Here is a 26,487-nt window from a genome sequence, read left to right as displayed (position 1 = left end):
ACAAAACAACTGGCCTTCTTTGCTTTGCCCTAGGACAGGGGTGGGCAAATGTGGCTCTTTTACAACCAGCTTGGCTGTCTCAGGAATTCTGGGAGTTGAAGTCCACAGGTTGTAAAAGAGCCACATTTGCCCACCCCTGCCCTAGGAGAAGCTGCATGGCCTTCCCAGAGAAATTTGCTTTTTAAAGATTTATATCCTGCCCTTTTTTTTTCATGTACACCTCAATAGGGCAAACATATCTAACTTCCTCCTATTTTCCTCACAACAACCCTGTGAGGTGAATTGGGCTAAGAGAAAGTGACTGGCCGAAAGTCACCCAGCTGATATTTCATACCTAAGATTGGACAAGAACTCACATCTCCTGGTTTCCAGGCCAATCATTTAAACACCACACCAAACTTGCTCTGTTTTTGTTGTTTTTGTTTTTGGAGAAGGGAACATTGCACTTTGGAAGCCAAAAGCATTCAAAATATTCTGAATTTCTAAGTAACTCAAAGCATTATTAGCTTTGGATTAGGTCTTCTCTTGGTCACTTATTGGCCACCTAACTCCAGGGGACTCTGGACGGCCAATAACAATAGTATCGCTACCATTAACCTGGTGGTACTATAGTGCTATAGCAACAGACGTGATGTTACTAATAGTATCGCATATCTGTAAGAAAAAGACCCAGCTCAAATCCATTGGACACGATTTCTAGATTCAACAAATGACCAAAGTCGAGTCCACCTTCCTCCTTTGGTGCCACCCAAGAGGAAAACGCGTTGAGAAGCATACAGCTTTTAACCTGACGGTTTTCTACCTGTCGTGGGGGGCTTTATGACAACCCCGCTAATCGCTTTGCGGGGCTCTTCTGGCATCCCACCTGGCGGGGGGGGCGGGTTTCCTCCTCCTCCCTAGGGAGACTGCGAGCACTCCGTCGAAGGCTGACCGGGCTCGCCGCCCGACCGCCCGTCCCCCTTGCCGTCGTCGTCGTCCTCCGCTGCACGTCAACATGCAGTTCTTCTCTGCGCCTGGCGCGCGTCTGTCTTCCACGCCTTCGGCGCGCAGGGTGTGGAGGGAGTGGCTTTGGAAGCAAGCGCGCGCGCGAGCGAGCGAGCCAGCGGCTGGTCGGCCAGAGAGCGGCGCTGCGCTTCAGGTTTGCCTTTTTGCAGGGAAGAGCCGGCTGCGGATCACCTGCAGTAGTGGGGGAGCCGCCGGGAGCTCCACCCCCGCTGTCCCTGTTAATCGCAGCCCTCTCTTCCCTCCCCGCTTTAGTTCTTCCCCATGCACTTGCACCAAGGAGCCCGGGCTGAGCTGCCATTCTGCTGCAGAGAGGGAGTGACACACGTTCGAGCAGATTGGGGCTAATCGACCGGCTCCCGGCCGCTCTCACTTTCTTTCCCTACTAAAGGTCCAGCTTGGCTTTGGGAGCCTCTCGCTCAGCTGCAGACAGCGTCCTCCCCACCCCACCCCCTCGCCTCCTCCTCCTCCTCCTGCTTCCGTCCCGCAGGGGTGCCTCTCCTCTTGCAGTTCTACACCACCTGCCAGCCCGGGCTCCGGAGGCAGCAGCAGCAGCAGCAGCAGCGCCCGGGAGGCGAAAAGAAGGAGAGCGCCATGACTGAAGTGGGCGAAGGGGAAGACGAGATACAGTTCCTGCGAACTGTAAGCACTTAAGCGCTTCTCTTTCCTTTTGGGGCTTCGCGTCCCCTTCGCGCATTGGTCGTAGGTTTGGGACGGAGGGTCCGAGGCGAGGAGCAGAGGGCTCGCGCGACAACCCATTGCTAAGCGGGGAGACTCGGCGCTGAGGTTGGGGGGTGGGTGGCGGGGGGTAGGGAAGCGAAACCAGCCAGGGATCTCGAGGTTGCTGCATTAAGAGAGTTGATGAATTAAGGCAAATAGTCCGGCTCAAGCTCTGGAATTCCCCGAGAGACGGTGAGGCTGGGGTGGGCTGAGGAACTGCAAGCCTCCCTCTTCCCCGGCTGTCTCTCTACAATATTGTGGGAGGGGTCTGGACTGGAGCGGAAACCTGGCGAGGAGTTTTATGGCCCCTGCCCGTCACCTGTTCTTAAAGAGTGACCAGTGGAGGATGAATTCAATATTCAGAAACGAAACTGTTGTCTGTCAGGTGTAAGGACCCCCGTAGAGTAACATCCCCGGGGATGATGCTTTGGGGCGGTTTTTTCCTTCTCTCTCACACACGCTCTCTCTCTCTCTCTCTCTGGAGAAAGGGCTGTCGGCACTCGCTCTTGGTCCCCCACTGAGAAACCCTGGACCGTGTGGAAAAGCCCTTAACACCCGAGGTTTTGACTTGGACGGCGCCCCGCTCTCAAGTGAGGGTGGGGGGGGGGTTGTTAGCGGGATGGGACATTTAGCAGGGCGCTGCACGGGGCGAATCAACCGCGTCTCGGTTTTCCCCTTATCGCGCTGAGGTCTGGGTCACTTCTTGGGACGCTTCCAGTGGTCGAGCTAGTCAGTCATTTATTTTGCAGTCGTCCTGCCTCGCGTAGGGGATTTTATCAGGGATTTCTACGACGTCTTGTTTCATTTCCTTCCTCCGGGGGGGTGGGGGTGGGGGGAGCACACATTAAAAAGAGAGAGAGAGAAAATAGCTTGCAACAATGCCTTTCCATTGGTAGGGCAAGGAGCTGTTATTTTGAAAGCCCCCTGCATGTGTCTAATCTTCTTTCCTTCTCACTCCTAAGTGCTTTGCTGGTAAAACAAACCTGTGAAAATGTATGGCAGTTGTCCAAGGGCAGATCACTTAATATGTGGACTCCAACTGAATATACTTGCTTGAATCTTCTTCTCCTTCTTACCCCAGCTCCCCCCCCAAAAATTGTTCTATGTACTGCAGATATTTTACCAAGCAGCAATGCTGAGCCAAAAGCTGCAACAATACCTCATCTTCTGACAAAAGCAAATAATAGAAGGGGTAAAGAGGAGCCTTTCAGATCTTGTGTAGGAGTTTTAGTTCTATATTGTTAGCAATTTGGATTTTTCAACTGAAAGCATTTGAAATGAATGAACCATAAATGTAGTCCTACATTAGGACTGCAGTTATTGCTTTTGTGGAATATGCCTTTAAATAATATCTGTTTTTGTAAAAAAATGACACAGTTGATTTTTTGATGTCTGTAAACGTAACAAATTGATAGAAATGGATGTTTTAGAAGATATGCAAATATATTTATATAGTTTGGAAATTTATGATTGCTATGATTGATATTTAGAGACATTTGGGTTGCTTTAGAAGGATGTGCCCTAGTATAATAGTATGAATAGATTCAGCTATTTCACCTTTTTGTCCTTGAAAAGTTTTTTTGGGTATTTGTGTGTGAGTGTGTGAAATAATAACAATAAAGCAGTGAGAAAATGAACAATTTACAAGTGGAAGATGAAGTAATATGGATGCATGTAAAAATGCCTGCATGAAGTAGTGCGATTATTCAATTCAATTCCCAACTGGAAGCACCTTGTGTAATAATGTTGCATTTCTTATGTAATAAGATCTGATCGTAACAAGTGGGTGTGAGGAAAGTATGAAAAAGGAGACCCTCTCCCCTACATCCTTGAAGCTGTCTTATTAGTGTTTGGATTTTCTTAATATATTGCAGGTACTAATAAAACTAGCTCGGTCATGAGGCTATTTCTCATAAGTGCTCCTACAATTATTGTATAATGTCAACAGAATGAATATCAGACTAAAAACTTTTCTCAAGCTAAATATGACTCTTCCTGAGAAATTTGCTGAACTCATAGAAAAAATGTAGGGCAAGTTATGTTTCCTACTACTCTGATTTGCCTAAATGTTCTGGAAAGTTCATGCAAAAATTGGTGTCCTGCAGGTTTAAGTATAAGTAGAATATTCCTGAGATAGAGTTACAATATTTAAATTCTTACTGGGGAATAAGTAGTCATGTTCAAGTCACAGCTAATGACTTGAGCATATAATGCAATGTTCGAAGCGATAGCACTTGAGAGTAAAAACATGTTACGTAAACTACTCTTCAGATTATGCATATTTTGTTAGAAATAAAGGTTTAGAAATCCTAGCCAGGGATTATCTTTTTAAAACCCTCAGACTGTTTTCATTGGAAACATTAATGACCTTGAAAAGGGCAAATTATAAACGGGAAGATTTTGATATAACCTGTATAAAAAGTAAATCCCAAAACGTTATGGAAGAGCTGCTGATTTATTTCCATTCTTTAACCTTGAAATTTATTTCCGTGTCCCATTCGTTCTTTGAAATATCAGGAAAAAAATGCTTATATTATTATAATATTATTATAATATAATATTTTAAATCAGCATGTGGACAACACTGCAATAGAATATGATTTGTTTGTATTTCCCTTTGTATATTTCTTAAATTCCAAATCCATGATTTAATTTTAGGAGCTTTGGTTAATCACCTGGTTTTCAGTTTTTGTTTACCTTGAATAAGTTAGCCATTTTTATTTTTAAGCCATAACCCTATTCTGGTTAAAAATCTTTTATGTTACTTAAGTGAATATGAATTTCAAAATACAAAATGTTTGTTGCTCATAAAAGAGTGATACTAACTTTATGTGAACAAATTTAATTATTAGGCAAGAATTTTATTCTAGAATGTTCTCACTATTACATATACATGCAATTGAATGTCCAAGCAGAAAGTAATTTTGAAGTGTTATGTTTACCTGCTTTTTTCCCTTCTATTTTTCCATCTAAACCAGATGGCTAGTAAAATAGATAAAAGCCTTAAAATTATTTTTGTATATTTCTGTATACTTTATGTATATTAAAGAATATTGAAAAATACTTATTCAGTATTTAAATATTTTAATATAATAGTGAAATATCAGAATGTAAGAATTACATTAGAGGAGTGTTTACAAAATATTAAGCAATACTGCAATAATGTGCATAAAAATACAAGTTACACAAACTTTTAATATTTAAGTCAAATAAAATTTGAGATATTTGTAGGAATTAAAAATGGAAAAAGCCCTAAAATTGACAAATCAGCGCATTTCTGTGCATTAGAATAGAATTAAGAATAGAATTAGAATTAAGAATATTATTGAATCTATAATGTTTAACCAAGTTGTGTGACTAGTGGAACAGAGTGCTTGTATCTAATTGACATCTTCCTTGAATGCACACTTATCTAATTGGATCCAGAAGATTGAAGAGTTCTCTAGAATAAGTTTCAGAAAAAGAGGAATATACCTTTGTGTGAGTTGGAAGCCTCCTTGTGTAATCTAGTTAGGATTGCATATAATTCAAAATTTATATTTTTATTTGAATATCTGTGCTTTTTCTGAGGATTGAGGGAGTGATGCAGAAAAATTATACTGCTAGTGCCTTTGCAACAACTATAGATTTATTGTTATAAAGTAAATCATACTATCAGAAAGAAACTTATTTAAATAATTGTCCTTCTCTTTATTAATAAAATAAACAGCTTACATGCTTTATAATGTATAACATAAAATAACTTTAACGTAATTAGTGATTTTTCAGAAATGTTTATTTTATTTTCTAAAATGAAGTTTATTTATTTATAATTTAGATTTCTAAGGGTAAACTAAGGCTACTAGGGTGAAAATCTGCTACCGATACAGAGCTGCCTATATTGTATTTTGTGAGAAAATCTATACTGATATGTGTTCTGTAAGTGTACCCTTCTGGAAAATACTATACAGATCTTTGGAAAGACTGTCAAGCTGCTAATATAATGCAGCCTTTACAGTGACACTGCTGAAGAGATTATCCATGTAGTGTATCTAGAATGGTCTAGTGCGTCAGTCCCGGATAAAGTGATTTGTGCATACTTTTTAAATTGCATTTTGCTTTTGTTCAATGGGAAAGACAATCCCAGTTGTTTTGTTGCATTTTGACTGAATTTTCTTGCTTTTTTTTTTTTTAAAAAAAAGATCTTAAGAGAATTGATTTTATCCCTTGATGTTTCCTACTTAATCAAAACAAATGCAGCAAAAACTAACAGCAATAATTTCAGTGGTTAAATTTGGTCTTTTCTGCAGGACATTCATGAGTCAAGTACAGGCATTAGGATGTTTTTCAAATACCTACAATAGTTAGTAGGATGGAGGAGTTAATTTATTGTAGTCTCAAGACTTTTTAAATTGAACTGATATCCCAGAGTGAATGTGTATAATTGAGACCAGTTCTGTGATGATGTCTTGGAGCATGTGACATCACTGTGGCTTGTTTCAGATTCCTATACTGGATATGCCCATCCCACTTAGGATTTCATTGCATCACTGTTTTACCACTGTGATCCTCAGATGCCCCAAAATATAATTATAAAAAGTGTATCCACAGTCAGTCAAATATGCCCACTCATACTAGAATCTTAAGGACTAGGAATCATCTACATTACTTCATATAGCTTTCAGAGTTCCATGTTTTCTAAGATTTCCTCTGCAATTTCAGATTCATTTGTGTTGAATAGAACATTAGAACCACCAATGAGGAAAACAATTAGAATTTTAAACATTATTCTAGCCAAAATGATAATACTGAAGATAATAATTAAATGGGGGAATGAATATGCAAAAACCAGCATAAGTATAACATTTGGCCCTTTCTATAAAAAGTATTTGTTTACAGGCAAAAGGCTGATTTCTTTCATGTCATTAATGATCTTTCATCAAAGTGTTGTTTAATGTTTCAGTTAAATATACTTGTAACAGTCACTGCTTTGCTAACATGTTTAACATTTAATATGTTTTTAAAAGGCTATTGTTTGATCAGGAACTACTTTATAATTTATGATCATAAAACTTTAAAAGAAAATGAACACCAGGCAGGCTAAGCACTTGATGATATTTGGATTTGTACTGTTGTATGCATTACTATGTTGCTATCTGTAAAAATATATCTGAATTCTTGTGTTCAAAAAAGGTTTTTTGTCCAAGTGCTTCAAGACAGCACACCTGATTGTTTTCATACTAAGAACTGTAGTATGTAATTACCATGCATCAGTCATTCAGATTAATTGGATGTCTACACAATTTAATAATTTGCAATCCTCACTTGTTTCCCAGTGCTTCTGTACATTGTCATAGACATGATAGTCTTTCTGACAACAGTAAAGCAATACCAAAATCTTACAAAATGCCCTTAATGGTTGTCTATTTTTTTCTTTCAAAGAAAGAGAAAACCAGTAAGCCTATCATAACATAGTACTAAAAACATTTTGGGGTAGATCTAATATTTTTAATCTGTCTTTTAATAAGCATCAGAATAATATTCTGGTTATATTTTTTAAAGTATGAAAGAAATGCTGTTTAAATAAACGTGTACAATAACACTATAAATCAGTCTTATCTCAACCTGGTTTTTTCCATATGGTATGATTTCAAGTTTACCCTGGTGACCTTTATAATGAAGAAATGTATAGTAGAGTTACATAAGTTGAAACACCAACACATATATTTTCAGGCAGTGAGTTCATTGAGTAAGCAAACGGACAGCTAGTAGGATGTTGATGGTGGACTTCCAACAGGAGGAATCAATAAAAACAAGAGACCTGTGACACAATAGTGCATTCAGATTTGCTGATTTACTATTGTGAATTACAGAGAGATTCTATCCAGCTGAGTAAACAGAAGCTGCCAAAATGACAATAGAAGAAATGAAAGGCAACCAATTCTAGGGAACAATTTCATCAAGTAAGGAATTAGAGCGCTCTACTAGAGCTTTGGCAGTGGAATTTGGCAAAAGAGTTTAAAGGAAGATGTTAATGCCTAAAAAGAATGAAATCTGTATATGCAACAAAATGCAAACTCTCTGCTGTGAGAAAAAGTAAAAGTGGAGTAATAGATTGCTATCCTTGTACCAAACAAAGACCCTGATAGTCTATACGGAAGATAATCAATAGAGGAATAAGCCAAGTGATGGTAGTTATAATTAGATAACAAGATTTAGAAGAATTTTTTTCAGTACAAGAATTGAGAAACAGATTTTGGATTCTCAAACAGAAGCAACTTTAAGTGTCTCAAGGAAGAACAGGAGACAAGCATGAACAGGAGGCAATACAATGGAGTGACGGAAGAGTAGAATGCGTACAATTGCTACATACAAGAAGCTAAAGAGGAATGTTGTAGAAGCTAGTGATTGATTGCTGCAAGTAATAGGAATGTGTGTCAGAGGATCTGCCAGTTTATGAGGTGTCTTATCCATTTAGGTTCAGTAATTCATGTCCAGTGAAAAGTATATGTCTGACCAATAATGTGTCTGCATTTTCTCTAATCCAGGCATCCTTAGCCCCTGATTCCCATTTGTGATCTAATTATAGGCAAGGTTGGTACATCAACTCCAAGCATCTTCTTGTGGGATTGGAGCCCTATTGGAATAAGAAACATATTAAGTATATTAAGTTCTATTAAACAACTCAGTGGAAAATTATCCATTTACAAGATTAATAGCTTTCGTTGTTCATTTACAATATGGGAATGAAATGATGAAAAATATGAAATACGATAATGCTGGTATATCAGTTTGGAATACAGCAAAGCAACTTGTTCAAAAAGAACAAAATCAACTGAATTGAAGTCGCACAGTGCGGTATATTAAAATTTTGTGTGTATTTCATTTACAAAGAAATTCAAAGGAATGAACTTGCTGATATGCTTCAAAGCATTCAGACCGAAGTAAACGAAACAAGGAATAAAAGCAGTACTGTTATTGATGTCCACCACTAGCACTTAGTAAAGACAAAATACGATTGAACCTCTCCAAAATAAAGCTTTCAAACAACTTTGTTCAAAATGGGATGGGGATTTTTAATGATTTTGATGTCTGTTGAGAGATGAAGTATACCAAATATGAACCTTTCAGGTAATTGAAGCACAGTCCTTCCCAATTTTGCTGAATTTTTTTCTTCTTGTGAAAATGTAGAAAGATACAGCAGGAGTTAGAAAAGGTGGGAACTTTGGAAGAAAGTGACCATGTAATGCAATTCTACATTTTAAGTGAAATTAAAGTTGACTAAGTCAAATGAAATGTCCGTATTATGAACTTCAGGAAAGTGAATCTTGATAAAAGAACAATAAGTAATAGGATTCTGTGATGGGATGCTGTACAAATATCTGGTTTATACAAATGACAGATTCAAAAATTCCTCTGTAGAACTGTATCAGCAGCTCCTTGGGCATTCTGAACTTTCTGAGGGTAAATGTTTCTCTCCTCAAAACAGAAAAAAAACAGGCTACAAGCAGTTACAGATCAGTAAATCTGACATCTGTAATTAAGAAGATCCTAGAGCCATTCATAAATATTGATCTTGAGAAGAATGTAGTTATTATTAGAAGCTGGTTAAGAATAATCTTGTCAGAGGTTATGTTTTATTCAGGCAACTTACTTAGTAGATTGTGAGAATGATTTGGACATAATTGATCTTAAGAAAGCATTTGATAAAGTATTTTATAATACTGTAGTTAGATATAAGTAGTTGCATTTAGATAACCATGACCTTGGAAAATTTTGTCTGATTTCTTCAAGGGCTGTTTGTATGTGCATAGTCTGGCACTATTTTCAGTAGGCTTGCCAGTGAAGCATTTTGTAGTGGCTATGAAAAAATACAAGGAGTTGACAGGGACAGTCTTTGAAACAATGACTTGAAGCAATAATATTTTATCCAGTGGTGTCTGCCAAAGGATGTAAAGAGGTTCAGTCTGATAAAAATAGGATCATAGTACAAATTTCACATCTTTTCTACATGTGCCAAAGCATCACACATACGTTCCCCAAAGGAGCAGAATTTAAGTCACAACAGAGTGTTTATCATTTCAATATAAGGTTCTGAGGATGCTGCTAATTATTTCATGGGTACATCTATGATAATTAGTACTCCCTGAGTTTAGATAATGGTTACTTTTTTCAGCTGCCACAGATCCACAATTTTGTAGGCCATTTACTGATTATTATGTAATGGGGCAGGTGATACCAGTTTACCAACTCCTTTCATAATTACCTTTGTAACTTCCCTTCCTCCTCCAGATTTTTAAAGCATTAATTCTTGAAAATCCAGTATGTGCATTGTTGGAAATTAAGAAACTAAGTTCATCTCAGTTTCTGTCTTGTTTTTATTCAAAAATAATATTACAACTGTTTACATTATGTTCCAATGATTTTGAGTGGAAAACGGTCCTAGGATTTTTTTCACATTGATGCCTTACATTGGCTTTTATTAACTGAAGTTTATTTCTCTATGGATTTGGGGATAGAAATGGCATTCCTAGTAAAATGTGCATTCGTGTTATATGGATAGGAATTTCCATTGATTCGTTTGCCTTAGTTGTGGTCTCTTTGATCGGGTGAACTTATTTGGAATTTTGAGGGATTTGTGGGTGGAGTCACAAGTGGACATCACAGATGATGCTAAAAGACAAGAAATTATCTCCAGGGTTAGATTATAAAGCAGAGGTCCAAAATACAATGTCTTTATATTAGATTTTTTTCTTACCTATTTTCAAACCACATAAGATACACCTAGCTAAATTATGTGTTCTATCGAGGCAAATCCCAAAGGAACATAGCTTCTTTTAAGTAATTTAATTTGGATGAGCAATAATAAGGCAATTGATAACATAGCATCTGTTCCCAAATGCTGTAGTGTCCTGTGATTAAATTCAGTTATAATTAAAACTGAATCTTGGCATTATAAGAAAAGCTTCAGGTTTATGCTCCTTTTAATATTTTATAGACCTTTACATTTAGTTGTGGGAAACTTTTTTTCTCCTTGACCTACAGCCATTCATTTAGTGACTGCTCAAAGTTACAGTGGCACTGGAAAAAAGTGACACGACCACTTTCACACTTAAGATCATTGCAGCATCCTTGTGGTCACATGATCAAAATTTTGATACTTGGCAACTGGCATGTAATTAGCACAATTGCAATGTCCTGGGGTCATGTGATCACTTTTTGCAAAGTAATGGGGATTCACTTAACAACTGTGTTACTAATTTAACAACTGTCATTCACTTGACAACTGTGGCAAGAAAGGTCGTGAAATAGGGCAAAATTCACTTAACAACTGTCTTCTTAGAAGTCCTCAATTGTGGTCATAAGTGTAGAACTACCTGTAGTTCCTTCTAGTTTCCTGTAGTGTGCAACTTTTAGTATCTCAACCTATCATGTTTTTTAAAAAAATAGTTCTTGATACTTTTCAAGATGTTGGTTTTCTTTGCAGATATATTACATTGTTGGGAGATGTTGACATTGTGATCCACTAGAACACCCAAGTCCTTCTTGAATATGCTACTCTTGAGCCAGATGTTTTCCGTACTGTATGTGTTTATTTTATTTTTATTTTTCCCCCCATTTTTTTTAATTTTATACACAAACAAACACATAATACATAATTAAAAAAAGAGGAATATAAGCTACAAGGTTTTGCAGATGACTTAGTGTTTATCTTGGAGGAACCCCAAACAACAGGCCCTAAATTATTAGAACAAATAGAGGGATATGGAGAGGGATATGGAGAGGTGGCAGGATTAAAAATAAATAAAGAAAAAACAAAAATATTGATGAAAAATATCACAGAAAAACAAAAAAAAGACATTAAAAAAGGATATTTTTCTTATCTAGATGCATAACTTTGCATTTTTTTCTGTTAAATTCCTATTTCTATTTGTTTCCATTCACTGTTTTTCAGCTTTTGCCTTTTTGAATCCCCCCTCTTCCCAAGTTTTAGATACCGCTGCTAGCATATGCAACATTTTCTCACTAATGTCTATCTTGAAGGGAGCGCTTTTCAGAGTTTTTTTTTTTAAGGAGAAGCTTCTTTAAAAAAACAACATGACAATGCAGAAGGCAAAATAATATAAACTGTAAGGAGAAAAAGATCAAGGGGAGAAACCTGTCAGCAAAAATACAACAAACAACCAATGTGAATAACTGTATTCTGTTGTGAAATGGAGAAAAAAAACCCCATGAAGCAAGATGAACTAGAAAACTATATTTTAAGGGATGTATTAGAACATAGGAAAGTAATCTTTAAGCAGAATGTAAGCACTGGTTAAAGATAAAATTGAATATTTAAAGTACTATATAGAAAGATGACTTTTTGTAATATTTTAGTGTTACAAAACCCAGCTGAATTGCTATTACATTGAGCTGAACTGACTCAAAAATGTTTAGCTGACTCAAAAGTGTTATTAAACGTTACTATGTAAAGAGGAAGATGATGAGAAATTGACCTCACCAGTATATGGATCAAATACTGGTGGGAAAAATAACCAGAATAATTAAAGAGATTGCTTTTGAAAGATTTCATAGAACATAGAGTAATAGAGTTGGAAGGAAACTTGGAGGTCTTCTAGTCCAACCCCCTGCTTAAGCAGGAGACCCTATACCAGGGGTATGAAACCCGATTGCATCACGGGCTGTATCGTGACGTATCAAGATGTTTTTTGCCTTTGCGGAGCCAGGGTGGGCGTGGCCTGCACGCGCCATATCTAGCCTGTGGGCCGCCAGTTTAACATGCCTGCCATATTCCATTTCAGATAAATGGTTGTCCAGTCTCTTTTTGAAATTCTTCAGTTATGGAGCACTGCTATTCCATTGGTTGATTGCTCTCCCCATTAGGAAATATTTCCTTAGTTCTAGGTTGCTTCTTTCCTTGGTTAGTTTCCATCCATTGTTTCTTGTCTTACCTTTTGGTACTTTGGAAAATAGTTTGACCCTCTCCTTTTTTTAGGAGCCCCTCAAATATTGGAACAGTGGTAGCATGCCCCCCAGTCCTTCTTTTTATTAGACTAGACAATTCCTATAACTGTTCTTTAGCCTCCGGCCCCTAATCTGCTCTTCTCTGCACTCTTTCCAGAGTCTCAACATATATGTCATATGATATAATTCTGTGGTCATGTAGAAATAGAAGGGACATCAGAGATATGTTGATACACAGGGGTAGGAAACTAGTTACAGAATCAGGGAAGAGGATCTTAAAACTGAGGTACTGAATAATATTGACATGTGGAAAAGAAGAGTAAGGCCAAAAGCTGAATTTGAGTAATACCATTACTAAGTAGAAGAGATAAAGAGGAAAAAAAAATAACAAAAATTATAACTGAGATAGAAATTGCATCTCGGGAAATGGACCCTATAAAAGTCTAAAAGAATAAAAAGTTAATAATAAATAGGAAGAAAAGATAGACAATTTTACTTCTATATTTTATAATTGTTGAAAATAATTTATAATAGAATTTCAATTAGTGATTTTCATTTTCATTTTCATTTCCACGTGCAACTCCATTATAATATATAGAGAATATTGAACTATCATAATGAGACAACATAATATCTCTGCTTAAAAATTTAAAAGTTTAGGGCAGTGGTTCTCAATTGGGGGGGGGCGCAATGTCATCACGGGGTTTGTGAAGGCTTGAAGAAATGTTATGATTTAAATCTTGAATTAAATCTTGGGGTCCGTGGCCATGGTCCATGTCCACAAAAGGTATTTAAAGGGCTTCCATGGTGAGAAAAGGTTGAGAATTACTGGTTTAAGGAAATGTCTAAAAGCTTTGGGATAAATGTTTTGGAATTATTATTTCCACATTACCAAAGCACTATGAGCAAAGAACCATAATTGTAACTATTCAAAAGCACTACTATATAGTTATTGGATGAAAATGGCACACTTCTGATTTGAAGACGCATTTCAAGAACCTTTGTCCAGGGCTTAAATTTTAAAAATATAATTGTAGTAGATTTGAAATTTCCAGAAAAGTATGCTGTTTTCTAATTCAGCTTAATCACCGTTTGAGTGCTTCATATTGATTAATGCATTATCTATATTGTATTTAGATAATATATCACCAAGTTTTCCTTCTGAAATTCTCCCATCTCTTGCAAAGCTGTCTTCATCCACTGTATGACTTGGTTAATTTTCCTGTTTTAAAGTTGACCTGCAAGAGAAGAGCAGTCCATTGAATATTCTTTTTTAATGTCTTGTGGAAAGAGTTATTAGAATTCATAATAAAAAGACAGCAACAAAAGCTTGGAAGCCTTCATATAGAATTGTAAATCCTACTGTATGTTATTGTATTCTGTCAGTAGTTATTATAATTTACTTCAGATAGAATATCGTTTCATCTATGTTTTGAATTCTGTGAAATCAAAAATTGATTTCTATATAAATCTGCCTGCTTCATGCTACAGCAATAAAACATGCACAGGAGGCTACAAGACACAGTTGGAGAGCTCTTTCTCCTATTATTGATCTAATGTGACTGAACAGTTATAGCTGTAATAATAATCTCCATTGCTTTTTTTTTTAAATAACTAGAATGAATGCAAAGAATGAATGAAAGATTTCTGAAACTAATAAAATTCTGTCAGAGCCAGTAGGGTGCAAAACAGCTTGAGAACTTTGGATTGGCAAAATATATATTCTTTGACCTCCACTAATCGTCTGGTGATTATATTAAACTCCTGGCTTGGCAACTAACAGATAAAAGAAGGGTCTAGTACTTCTGACAGTAGTTAAATTTAAAAGTTATAAAAAAGTTTGGTTAATAAACTGGATTGGTGGTGTAGCTGGTGCATGGGCTGAGGCTATCTGTGGACCAGAACTGAAACTGAGTTTTGAAAGCAGAAATAAGCTCTGATTATAAATCTTGAAGCTAATAAACTCATGCTACTTGAAAGAACTGACGGGTAATATTGACACAGACATACAAGTATAAATGACAATTAATTACTGAGTTCACACATAATTCTAAGTTTCATTTTTAAACTATGATTTGTTGAATATATCCATGGATTACTCTAAACTAAAAAGAAGCCATGTTGTGCTTTAGTATTTTCTTTTACCAGGGTGATGATTATGCATGCAGCAATAATGGGATTTGTTCAAAATGGAAGAGAAACTTGGGAGCTAGAAATATAATCTTTATATTTTAATTCAGGTATTTTTATAATAGAAAGTTTATGTCTAGATTGGTCTCTAGATATTCCTGAAATATCTGAAACCCCCTCCACTCCGAAGTATATATGCAATGTTAAGATGTACAGTCCTAATTATTGTTAATATGAAATTCTAAAGTAATTTCCAAACAAATTTATACTATCCAATTAGAAAGTCACTTGGCCCTGCTTAAGCAACCAGCTTTCTTTGCCTGGGTGGTTGAAAGAAGAAAGAACATCATTCCATTTCTGGTAATTCCTGTGTAAGTCATTGCTTTAAATACAATTTAATATAAGGAATGGCTAATTAATTTTGCCTGGATCTTCTCCCATCCAAATTCTTTCCTTTTCTTAATGTGTGTGTTTTTATGGCAACCTGTAAGGTAGAGATTGTTTTGTTAACAGTCTGGTATAAGCTATTCTGGGAGCCTTTGGTTTAAAGCAGGAGTGTCAAACTCAAGGCCCGGGGGCCAGATTTGGCCCGCAGGGTGTTTAGATCTGGCTCGCAGGGCCGCCCTGGAAACACCGAAGAATCTGTGCCTCTGCTAGCGAAAATGGAGCTCGGGAAGGCTACGTGTGGCCCTCCTGAGCTCCATTTTTGCTGACAGAGGATTGCAGGACGCCGTCGCAGGCAGAAATTAAGCTTGTGAGGTCTGTGAGTGGCACTCCCAAGCTCTGTTTTCACTGGCAGAGAATTGCAGGAGGCCATTGCACCTGAAAACAGAGCTTGAGAGCCCATTTTCGCTGGCAAGAGTGTTTGGGCCATCACAGGTGCCCCTGACACGAATGACATCAAGCTGGCCACGCCCACCCTGGCCACACCCACCTTGCCCCCCCAAGATTAAACACAATCCTGATGTGGCCCTTAATGAAATTGAGTTTGATATCCCTGATCTAAAGGGTAGGATAAGTATGGTTTGATTTATTTATGTATTAAACTGCATGTACATCGATGTTTCCATATAAATAATATAAGTGAGAGATCTCACAGTATAAAGTATATTTTACTTGGACCAGTTTGTTAAGCTGGAGCAATAGATAAGGCATACAATATATCACTATACAGCTTCCTAGAGTTTGGATGCTGTTCACCTCTTGAAAGCAGAAATGTGTTACTGAAAGCTGTTCCAATACACAGCAGAAGTATAGTAATTTCACTTTAAAAGGTTAGGATCAGCAAGCTGATCATCCAAACTCTAGGGCAAAAGATGGTTTGATAAAAAAGAAGAAAAGTGGCTTCTCCAGTGTGGGGTACAATGCTTTTTGTCTCTGGGTGGCCGTTGTAGATAAATATGGAGAAATGCTAATGGGGAGATTAGTACAATATTTGTGTTGGGTTTTTCCCCCCTCTTTATATACTTGCCTGTAAACTAACAGACTTTTATTAGTGGCTGGATAGAACAGTGAATAGAGCACTGCTCTTTGATATGATAGACCTGGGTTCAAATCCTGGCTGGTACCTACTTTACCAGTAGGGGATCTTGGGGAAACATCCCTTAACACTTCACCTTCCTCCCTCAAATATGAGAATGTCACAAATTAAGAGAGTCATGCTGGCTTCCACATTACCTGAATTAACTAACAAGGTCCACTAACAAGATGTTGGGGAACCAGGACAATCTGACTGTCAGGTTTCGTTGCTATCTTAAATAAACTTCATTCTCAAACGCAAGGTCTCTGATGAATCTTTTTTTTTTTATTTAAGAATAGGAGAACGACATGCCTGAACTCTGGTGCAGCCAAGATTGGCACCTCCTTCCAAACCCCTCCCTTTCCGTTCTTCAACCCCAATGTCTCATTGGCCATCATGCAGATCCATCTCTTCGTCCCAAACATTTTCTTTTCACAGGAATTTTTCCCCTCCCTCTGTTACCCAGGTAACCCTATCTACTGAAGAGCCAGGAACTAGGTAAAAGTTCATCTCAGCATTAAAACAAGGCTTCTCCCTCTTTCATTCATTTCATGTCAGTGCTGAAAGAGATCATAATTTGGAACGCTGACACTGACAATAAATGAAAGACAACATTGCAAGTCAACTCAAGACAGCTTGCACAAGTGGCTGCAAATTAGTGGCATATATTAAGGTGATACATATTCCTGGCACGTGATGGCAAAAAGGTTAGCCATCACTGCTCTACAGTGAGGACATTGGAATATTATTTGGATTAGAGACATGTTGCCAAATGGTAATAAAAAGTGAGATTGATGGACTGGAACTATATGTCATAACAGACATCCAGACCAGATACAAATACCTTGGTGTCCCACAATCATGGGAATCATGACAAGGAGGCAAGAGGGCAGAAACATTCAAGAAAAATCAAAAGATAAGACAGGTACTGAAGAACTAGCTCAGTGGGAAGAATAAGTTCCATGCTATCAACATGTATACCCTGTCAATCATAGGATACTCTGCTGGTATAGTAAGTAAGCAAAAGGAGGACATGGAGGCTGCCGAAGTAAAGACTTGGAAGCTCCTCATAATGTAATTAGATTCCCACCCCATATCGAACACCCAGACACTGTATACCACCTGGAAAGAGGGTGGTGGTGTCTAGTAAATGGCAAACCCACTGTCCTGGATGAAATCAAGAACATTCAGAAGTATGTTCTCATACTTCTCAGACTGCCCAAGGAGCTGCTGATACAGTTCTACAGTGGATTTATTTGGTCTGTCATTTGCACTTCTGTAACTGTCTGGTTTGCAACAGCAACCAAACAAGGGAGACACAGACTTCAACAGATAGTTAGCCAAGCCATACCTCTCTCTGTATCTATGGGCTCACAGTCCACGCAGTCCAGGCGGTGTGGGAGTCCAGGCAGTGCGGCAGGCGGTGCGGCAGGCAGGGCAGCAGGTGGAGGCGGGGCAGCAGGCGGGGCAACAGGCCAGGCGGGGTGGCTAGGCGGTGATGGTGCGGCAGGCCAGGTGGCAGAGCGGCAGTGGTGCAGTGCGGCGGGGCGTCCTCATTGAACTGCTCGATGAACAGGGCAGGCAGTGGTGGGATCAACCAATTCTCCACACAACTTTAACAAATGGTTCGCCCGAACTGGCTGAATTCCACGTCTCTGATTGGCTGTTGAATTAGCCTCCCAGAATACTGCCAATCAGTTAGCGTTGCTGCTCCCAACTCCCTTCCCCCCAGGTATGGCTGATGCAACATTTGGTGTATAAGATGCACCGAAATTTTCACCCACTTTTAGGGAGACAGGGGAAGATGTGTCTTATGCTCCAAATAATATGGTATATATTGCTTCACAGTCCTTTTACAGCCCTCTCTAAGTGGTTTACAACGTCAGCATATTTCCCCCAACAATCCCGGTCCTCATTTTACCCACCTCAGAAGGATGGAAGGATGAGTCAACCTTAAGCCTGGTGAGATTTGAACTGCCAAATCACAGGCAGTTGGCAGTCAGCAGAAGTAGCCTGCAGTACTGCATTCTAACCACTATGCTACGTAGCTGGCATTTTGTATGGTCTATGGGATACACCTTCCCAAGTCCAAATGGGAGATTAGAATGTTGTGGAGACTAACAGCTCCTATTGGGACTTCAAAATTGAGACAAACAAGCAGGTACTGGCTAAGAATCAAGATGCAGAAGACAGTTGTAGCAGTGCCAAGTGATAGCAACATCACGAAGGAAGTTTATGAGAAGTTGAAGAAGTAAATAACAGGGTCTGAAGGAGAAACTAGAGAAGATGTGGAAACTAAAGGCAAAGTGGTTCAAGTAGTGATAGGAGCATTCTGGACTGTGTCTTCTAAGCTGAGAGAGAAGCAGATCCCTGGAACAACATCAAAGCACTGTCTGAAATAGTGGTAGGAATAGATAAAGTGCTGTGCAGAATTCTTAAACCCCCAGGCCTTTGGTAGAGGAGATTGAGGAAGACACATACCACCGTAAGGGTGATAAGATTTTGTTTTGTTTTCCACTTGCTTGAAAACTATCAGATCTTTTTTAGGGTCATTATCCATTATGTAATATTAATTTTTAGTTATTTTTTGTTCTGTTTTATTCCTTTAAGCTTAACAGCATATCAGTTTTGAAAGGCTAATTTATAATGGTTATCAATATGTAACAAAATAATAAATAAAACTAAGGTGCTTATATATTTTTGATTGTTTTATGATTGGCCTTGAGAGAAAAATAAAACATATAGAACAATAGGGGCTCGTACTAGAAATTTAGTTCAGCATACTGTTTCCATTGTGACTGATAGCAATAGTAATATCAATATCAATAGCACTTAGACTTACATACTGCTTCATAGTGCTTTACAGCCCTCTCTAAGCAGTTCACAGAGTTAGCATATTGCCCCCAACAATCTGGATCCTCATTTTACTGACCTCAGAAGGATGGAAGGCTGAGTCAATTTGAGCCGTTCAGGATTGAACTGCTGGCAGTCAACAGAGTTAGCCTGCAATACTGCATTCTAACCACTGTACCATCAGGGCTCAGTTGATTGATTATATTGTTGTTGACTCTTAGCAACCATATAGATAGGTTTTCTTCATGACAATCTCACCCTAAGCTGGTTTTTCAAGGCTTCCAATAGTTCACTCACTTTAACTGAGTCCACACACCTTACTGTTGGTAGCCCTCTTCTTTTCTTTTCTCCATCTTTCCCGTATTAGTCTTCTCCAGAGAGTTAGATCTTCACATAATGTGTCTGAAGTAGAAGAATTTGAGCCTGGTCATTTGTGTGTCAAGTAGGGTCTCTGGATTGATTTGTCCAATTATCTATTTTCTTCACTGTCCAGAGTATTCTCAGGAGTCTTCTCCAGCTCCATAGTTCAGAAGCATCCATACTCTTCCTATCTTGCTTCTTTAAAATCCAGTGTTAACTTTCAAAGAGTGTCATGGATAATACCATGGCTTGATATGATTTTGATCTTTCCAATTATAGAAATATTGTGACACTTTAATACCTTATTCAAGACTAATCCATTTAAATACTTTAAGGTCAATCCAAAAATTTCCAGAAGTGTGGCTGCTTTCTTACACAAGCTGAATACATGTCTAAATTTTTCTGTAACATTTCTACAATATTCTATTGTACTACTTTAAGTTGAGAAAGTCAAAACACAAAGGAAAATCTGATCACATTACTCTTTTCAAAAATAATCCTGGTTCCAGTTTTGCCTAAGTATGCTTTGAGTTAATATAGTGTACTGTATGTTGCATCTGAGATCCTGATCTTGTCCTCTGGTTTCCTGGGATATGTTTAATAGTGGTAAAAATATATATTTTACTGCACACTTTCAATTAATGTTTCTTTTCCAGCTTTGTTCTCTAACATGAGGTTATGGCAATTACAGTTTAGTATAGCTTTTGTACAATTCATGTTTATATTAAAGAAAGCTTTTTTTGTCTTTGCTAGAGGTAACCTCAGCTGCATTATATTGCAATGGTTGAATGTCAACAATATGGGAGAGATTGTTGGAAGAGCAAAACATCACATTTGCCTGTCTTTGTATTTACAGATTGTTTTTGGCCAATGGGAAGATGCTACAAAAATTGAGATTATATGGTTTCCAGTCTGTTTGGTCGTATAATGTCCATGTAAGAGTTAGTTAATTTAGCTGAATCTCAAGGTTGTGTTGCCAATTAATAGAGAGGTGATATGAGTGATAATCAAATACATTACAGAACAAAGTATCAAAGGGAAGTAATTAGTAATAAAGAATCATCAGGGATGAGAGGCAGTTTTGTGTAGTGCAGGGGTGTCAAACTGGCAGCCAGCAGGCGGGATGCATCACGCATAGGCCATGCCCACCCCAGCTCCGCAAAGGGGAAAAACATCGCGAAACATCATATGACGACAACATGACACCTGCGGTGTAGTGGTTAAAAGCACTAGGCTGGAAACTGAAAGACTGAGTTCTATTCCCACTTCAGGTGTGAAGACAGCTGGGTGACTTGGGGCAAGTTGCTCACTCTCAGCCCTAGGAAGAAGTCACTGACAAACTATTTCTGAAAATCTTGTCAAGAAAGCCACAGGACTCATCCAGGCAATTGACCTAAGGCAGTGATGGCTAACCTTTTCCAGACCGAGTGCCCAAAGTGCATGTGTGTGCATGCGAATGTGCACCTGAACCCCCAAAATGCAATGCATGCGTACCCCCGTGCATACACCCCACCCCATGCATACATGTGCGGGCCACCTGCATGCACCCCACATGCACACATGTCTCTTGAATGCATCCCTGCACATGTGCGTTCTGCCCCACACATGTACCCTGCCCCCGTGCAAATGTGTGGCAGAGTCCCGAAGATCAGGTGGCCAGCGGGAGGCACGTGCAAATGTGCAGCAGAGTGGAACTAGGGCAAAGGCTTGCATGTCCACAGAGACAGCACTGCGTGCCACCTTTGGCACGCGTGCCATAGGTTCGCCATCATGGACTTAAGGCATGAATGAATGAATGAATGAATGAATGAATGAATGAATGAATGAATGAATGAACAAGAGTTTATCCTGTAGGAGGCACCAAAGTTAAACAAACTATCTAAATCTAACTTCATTTTTTTTAAGGAATGTCTTCTGAAAAATCTATATAGAGAGAGTATGAGAATAGGCCTCCAGTGTTTTTTTACAGGTTCTGAACACTTCCAACCATTCTGGGCATGCTTTCTTCTTCACAGATTTTTCCCACTTTATTTTCTTCAAAATATTTTTTAATATTGTCTTCTATTCTTACATTTAGGGTAGGTGAAAAACCCTTTATCCAAGGTTTAAAATGGACATTTTTGGATTCTTTTCATCAGGGAAAGAAAATATTGTGACAATAAATATTACATCTTAGAAAAGAAAATACTTCTTTTTTTGAAAGAAGTTATTGTGTTAAAAGCACAATTTACTGAGATGAATTTTACAATAAACTTCTACATTTGGACATACTTGTGATATCACAGAGAAAAATGGAAATATATTTAGGAAAAAAAACAATGTGTTGTGACACAATTCTGTGGAGATGTTATTCTATTATGTTCATAATGAGTTCAGTTATAAAAATTTGAGAGAATCCATCTGCAGCTCATCTCAAGTAACAGATGTTTGATGCTTGTTTCAGGTATTTAATATTTATCATTGAAACATCGAACATTGAAACAGTTATATTTATATTGAAACAGTTTAACATTGAAACAGTTACATTGACATTTGATAGTGTTTTATATGACAAATCTTCCTTAGATTTTTGCAGTCTTGCTTTCAAAATGGCACAAGAAGAATACTGCCAATAGTAGGCTAGATTAATGTCAAAAATTGCTAATAGGTTTATCAGAATAATGCAGGTTTTTTCCTGGACAGTAGAGGCTGTTGAAGAGCATAGTTATGTACAGTATGCCATATAAAAAAAGATACAATTTCTCTTTAAGAAACCCAACTGTACTGGCATTGAAAAAGGAGATATAGGCATTAAAACACAGCAGAGTTCTCTTATTGATTACTGCTAATCAAAGTAATTGATTGCCACAGACAATAGTTGTACCAGAACTGAATGAATCATATTTAATACCTTCTTCTTTACATGAAGTTGTTTATGCTGGGAGATAGGATTTGCCTCCATAAAATATTAAAGAGTTTCATATTTTATTTGCTTTATTTTTCTGTCAACTATTACATTCGTGATAAGAATGGGATTTTATTCTGCTTACATCTTTATGATATTATTTCAGGGAGCATTCTTCTGATTATCATTTAAGATTACCATTGGCAGAATTCAGCTGCAGTGCATTAATTTGAGCAAATCTGCTGTGGTTTCTCTTTTTGTTTTGTTTTTTGCTTTGCAGTAACAGACAAGTGAATTAGATGGAATTTCTTACTTCTGGATTTTATAATCTACACTTAATAGGTTTGAAATAAAATCGGCTAACAGTAAGCTTTAGATGAGATCAGTTTGGTTACAAGTGTTTTTCTCCCCTTCTTTCTCATCATAAAAAAGTATTTAAAATTGGTATGAAGAATAGTGAGGCTGGAGCCTGATTAAAAAGTTGCAGGAAAATTCTTTCTTTGGTTATGAAGGCTTCTTGTTGCATTTTTAGTAGAGTAAACTGTACATCTATGCAGTATATTTCCAGCTGAATTACTGCTGGCAGTGTAGGCGTAGGCTGTCTTTCTGGGCAATTGCAGAGGTTGAAGTTCTGGTAAAATCTAAAGCGAAAGAAGAAAACAATGCATTAAATATTGAAATGGGAAGAATTGACTTTCCGGATATGACCTCCTCTAAGGCAGCCCACGAGAAACCCTGCTATTTAATTAGCAACTTAAAATTCCCTCAGAATGAAAATCTGGCTGTGTAAGAATGACTCAGAATGGCACATAGCAAAGACCCTTCATTCACTATACCAGTAGATTCAGTGTCATATGGATAACTGGTGCTATTACACAAGAGTCGTGCTTGGCATAATTATCTGCTATAATAGTTTTGATAGCCATTATTTCCCTACTTTCTTAGGACAGATATGTAAGCAGTTTAAATGCTGCCTTTCTCCATTTCACCCTCCTGCAATACAAGATGTATGTTGATGAGTAATATGGATTTAACAAACATCAAGCTTTCTTTATAAACTCAATAACTGGGCATAACTGGGTGTGGGATGCAGAAAGAAAAATGTAATTTTCAGAGAATCACATTTTCCATTTGTGTTTGATTTATTCAGTATTGTAATAAATGGTTATTATAATTTTCCAGGCTTGTTAAAACAAGTTTGGGAAAATAGCTTTTCTGCAAAAGTTTATATAGTTTTAAAGTGATAACACTTTTATGGGATAACAAAATGTACTTTTGTTGGGTGTGAAGGTACCAATATGAAATAAGAGATTTATAAGTTCAAAGGAATGTTTTTAAAATATTTTTTCTCAAATATTATACCTCTTTATTTTGATTATTTAACGCAAAGAGACTATGTTCAAGAAGTGCTATATAACAGGACATGAAAAGAATGTGGAAAAGTATAAGGATAATTCAGTGAGCCTACAGATGTTTGCTTTTAGGTTTAAAATGAAACCAGCTAACAGTAAGAATTCAACTTTAAAAAAAGTTTGGTCACAGGTGTCTTTTTTCCATTCATTTTCATTTCAGACCAGATATGATATGAACTGAAATTGTTTGACATCAACATCCAACTTTGCCATTGTTGGATCACTTTCTGCTTGAGTTTGAATTTGGTACTATCTCTGTCAGCAGGGCTAAAGGATCTGTTCAGTTGATTCCAGGATTTCCAGAGGGAGATTGGGGAATTTGGTGACGATTTCTGCAAATTCTTAGTCACTTGCTGGAAAACAGAGGTAGCCATGGTGACATGTCCAGAGCCATGGACTCTTTTGATTACCCTTGCTTTATTGACTTGCTTTAGAGAATGAAGCAGATTGAGATTCAGGATATACCTAGCAGGATATGACACTGGCAGAAGACAAAAGAGCGAATCTGACACAGATAAGAGCTCATGTGGCACTAAGAGTGGTGAAATGACGATATTTCTCTGCCTTATTGTATCCTCAAATTGCTGATTGATGATCCTTTCAAAAGTAACCTGCACTATTCTGGGGAAGGATGGGCCAGAAGAACCTATGTTGGTTGCTATAAGAGAATGTTAGGTTTCAATCAGCAGCTGAGTAATAACTATATACATAAAAAGCACCATGAAATACAAATCTTGAAAGGAACATAACACCATCTTATATGACCCATTGGTAGCTAATGACAGTATTAAAATGTACAGTCACTTTTCTGCACATTGTCTAGAAGAATTCTAAAAAAAATACCATAGTTGGGCTGTAATTTTTGAATTCCTTTATATAAGTCTGCATTATGATTTGGTTTTAGCTGGGGTGAAATCTAAAATTTGTTACTACCAGTTCTGTGGGCGTGGCTTGGTGCCCCCACCAAGTGTGGTGACGGTGGGTGTGGCCAATTTTTTTTTTCCAGATGAAGAGGTTGCAGAAAAAAATGCTTTCAGGAGCCTCTGACCATCAGGCAACTCAGCTGGGATCGCCAGAGGCTTTTAAAGGCATTTTTTTCCCTACAACCTCTTTGGCCGAAGAGGTTGTAGAAAAAATGCTTTTAAAAGTAAAAAAAAAAAAAAGCTTCTGATGATTGCGCGGCTCAGCTGGGCATGGGGGCAATCCGGTCCGAACCGGGAGCATTTCACCCCTGGTTTTAGCTCAATTCTAGCTTCCTAGGGACAGCAAGTCAATGTTCCCAGTTTGCATATGACATTGAAAACATTGTGGAAGGACCCTCCTTGGTATCTTCATTCCTACTGGTAGAAATAGCCAAAAAGGGAGGAAATCATATTTTTTTTATGGTAAACTGGAGGTAAGCTGGAATCTTTTAAAGTTCTGACTCATACCATATCTAAACATGTCCCATATCTCAGTGCTAATTAATTAATAAATCTCCTACACATCCAAGAGAAAAATCCCAAAAGTTATCAAAAACTAAAACCATTTTGATTTATCATACATGGAAAAACCTCCACATTAGCTCCTGGCTATAATCTTTCCTTTGCCAGCTGCAAAGAAAAAGCAGATTAGAGTAAAATAATAAAACAGAAAACCTGGCTGTCACAATCATAATTGAAAAACAGAAATGAAAGGTGTGGCTCTTTGCTGAGCAATTGAAAGGATGAGCAAGCCTTTCTTTGTAGCCTTGAAGTTTTGTCTCCTCCTCCTAGCTCTTCTCCAAAAGTGCAATGCAAATATTAATGGGATTGACCCATGGCACTGTCTTTAGATATGCTCTGCAAATACAATAAATTGTGGCAAGGTTTATGCACTGCAGTGCCATCTCATTTGTAAATTAGGGGGAAAAAAACCCAAGCTCTATGTCACTGTAGTGAGATCAGCAAAATAAAGATTGCTGTTACAAACAAGTGCAGAATATTTTGCTGTGGTTCCATCTTTGCCAAGTGCCTTTTGTGAATCAGTTGGTGACCTCGGGCATTGTGTTTTGCTGTGTTTCATGTTTTGTGGTTATAGAGTGTTCTGTCAGTTGCCTTTTTATTCGCTTTGCCGAAATATGTTTGAAATTAAAACTTTTCTATTTTTTTTCCTGTTTCGGTAAAAAGACCCACCTTCACTACCATATAATAATTAGAAACACTAGGAAACTTTTATAATTTAGAGTTTGAAATATGCTAAAGATATTTGAAGAGAGAATATCCTGAAGAGACAATATACTGGAAGAGGGGTTGTCAAATGGGTTTTACAACAGCGCTCCATAGTGCAGCCTTTTCCAGTGAATTTCATTTGCTTTTTTGGCATCCTATTTTATGGGCTCTGGGAGCCTGAGTATTGATGATGTCCAGTTTGATTTCAGACATTTTGTCCTTCCCTTATAATGTCCGATGACACTTCTTCCTTGTTTGACAATTATATTTTTCATGTCAATGCAGGTTACCAGATGGAAAGATGGTGATCCTTTAGGAAATCCAATGCAAACTTTTCAACTAAAGTGACTCATACAATGTCCTATAAGAAATTGACATGTTTGATACCCTTCTAAAGACCCCTACAAAGGTTCAGTCAAGTAGCCACAAAGAGTTATAGATTCAGACTGCTGTTGCTTGAGAGATTCATAT

At 37.8% G+C, this 26,487-nt stretch overlaps 1 protein-coding gene and 1 long non-coding RNA gene across 2 annotated transcripts in view; one reads left to right on the top strand and one right to left on the bottom strand.

The window, feature by feature from the left end:
* The window catches only part of LOC139308740 (uncharacterized), a 65,678-nt gene extending 64,701 nt beyond the window's left edge, over positions 1-977 (bottom strand). The window contains exon 1 of the long non-coding RNA XR_011599745.1: positions 803-977. This is a non-coding gene — a long non-coding RNA (uncharacterized lncRNA). The remainder of the gene's footprint in view (positions 1-802) is intronic.
* A 619-nt stretch (positions 978-1,596) lies between these two features.
* RYR2 (ryanodine receptor 2) overlaps positions 1,597-26,487 on the top strand; it is a 270,507-nt gene continuing 245,616 nt past the window's right edge. The window contains exon 1 of the mRNA XM_070932540.1: positions 1,597-1,644. Coding sequence (XP_070788641.1) covers positions 1,597-1,644 — 48 coding nt within the window. The remainder of the gene's footprint in view (positions 1,645-26,487) is intronic.

The sequence above is a fragment of the Pituophis catenifer genome, unplaced genomic scaffold (genome assembly GCF_029215685.1).
Source record: "Pituophis catenifer annectens isolate HBS135680 unplaced genomic scaffold, rPitCat1.0.hap2 SCAF_1, whole genome shotgun sequence".
NCBI classification, from domain to species: domain Eukaryota; kingdom Metazoa; phylum Chordata; class Lepidosauria; order Squamata; family Colubridae; genus Pituophis; species Pituophis catenifer.
Note: the sequence above shows the minus strand (reverse complement) of the source record. Positions and strands in the feature narration are given on the sequence as shown.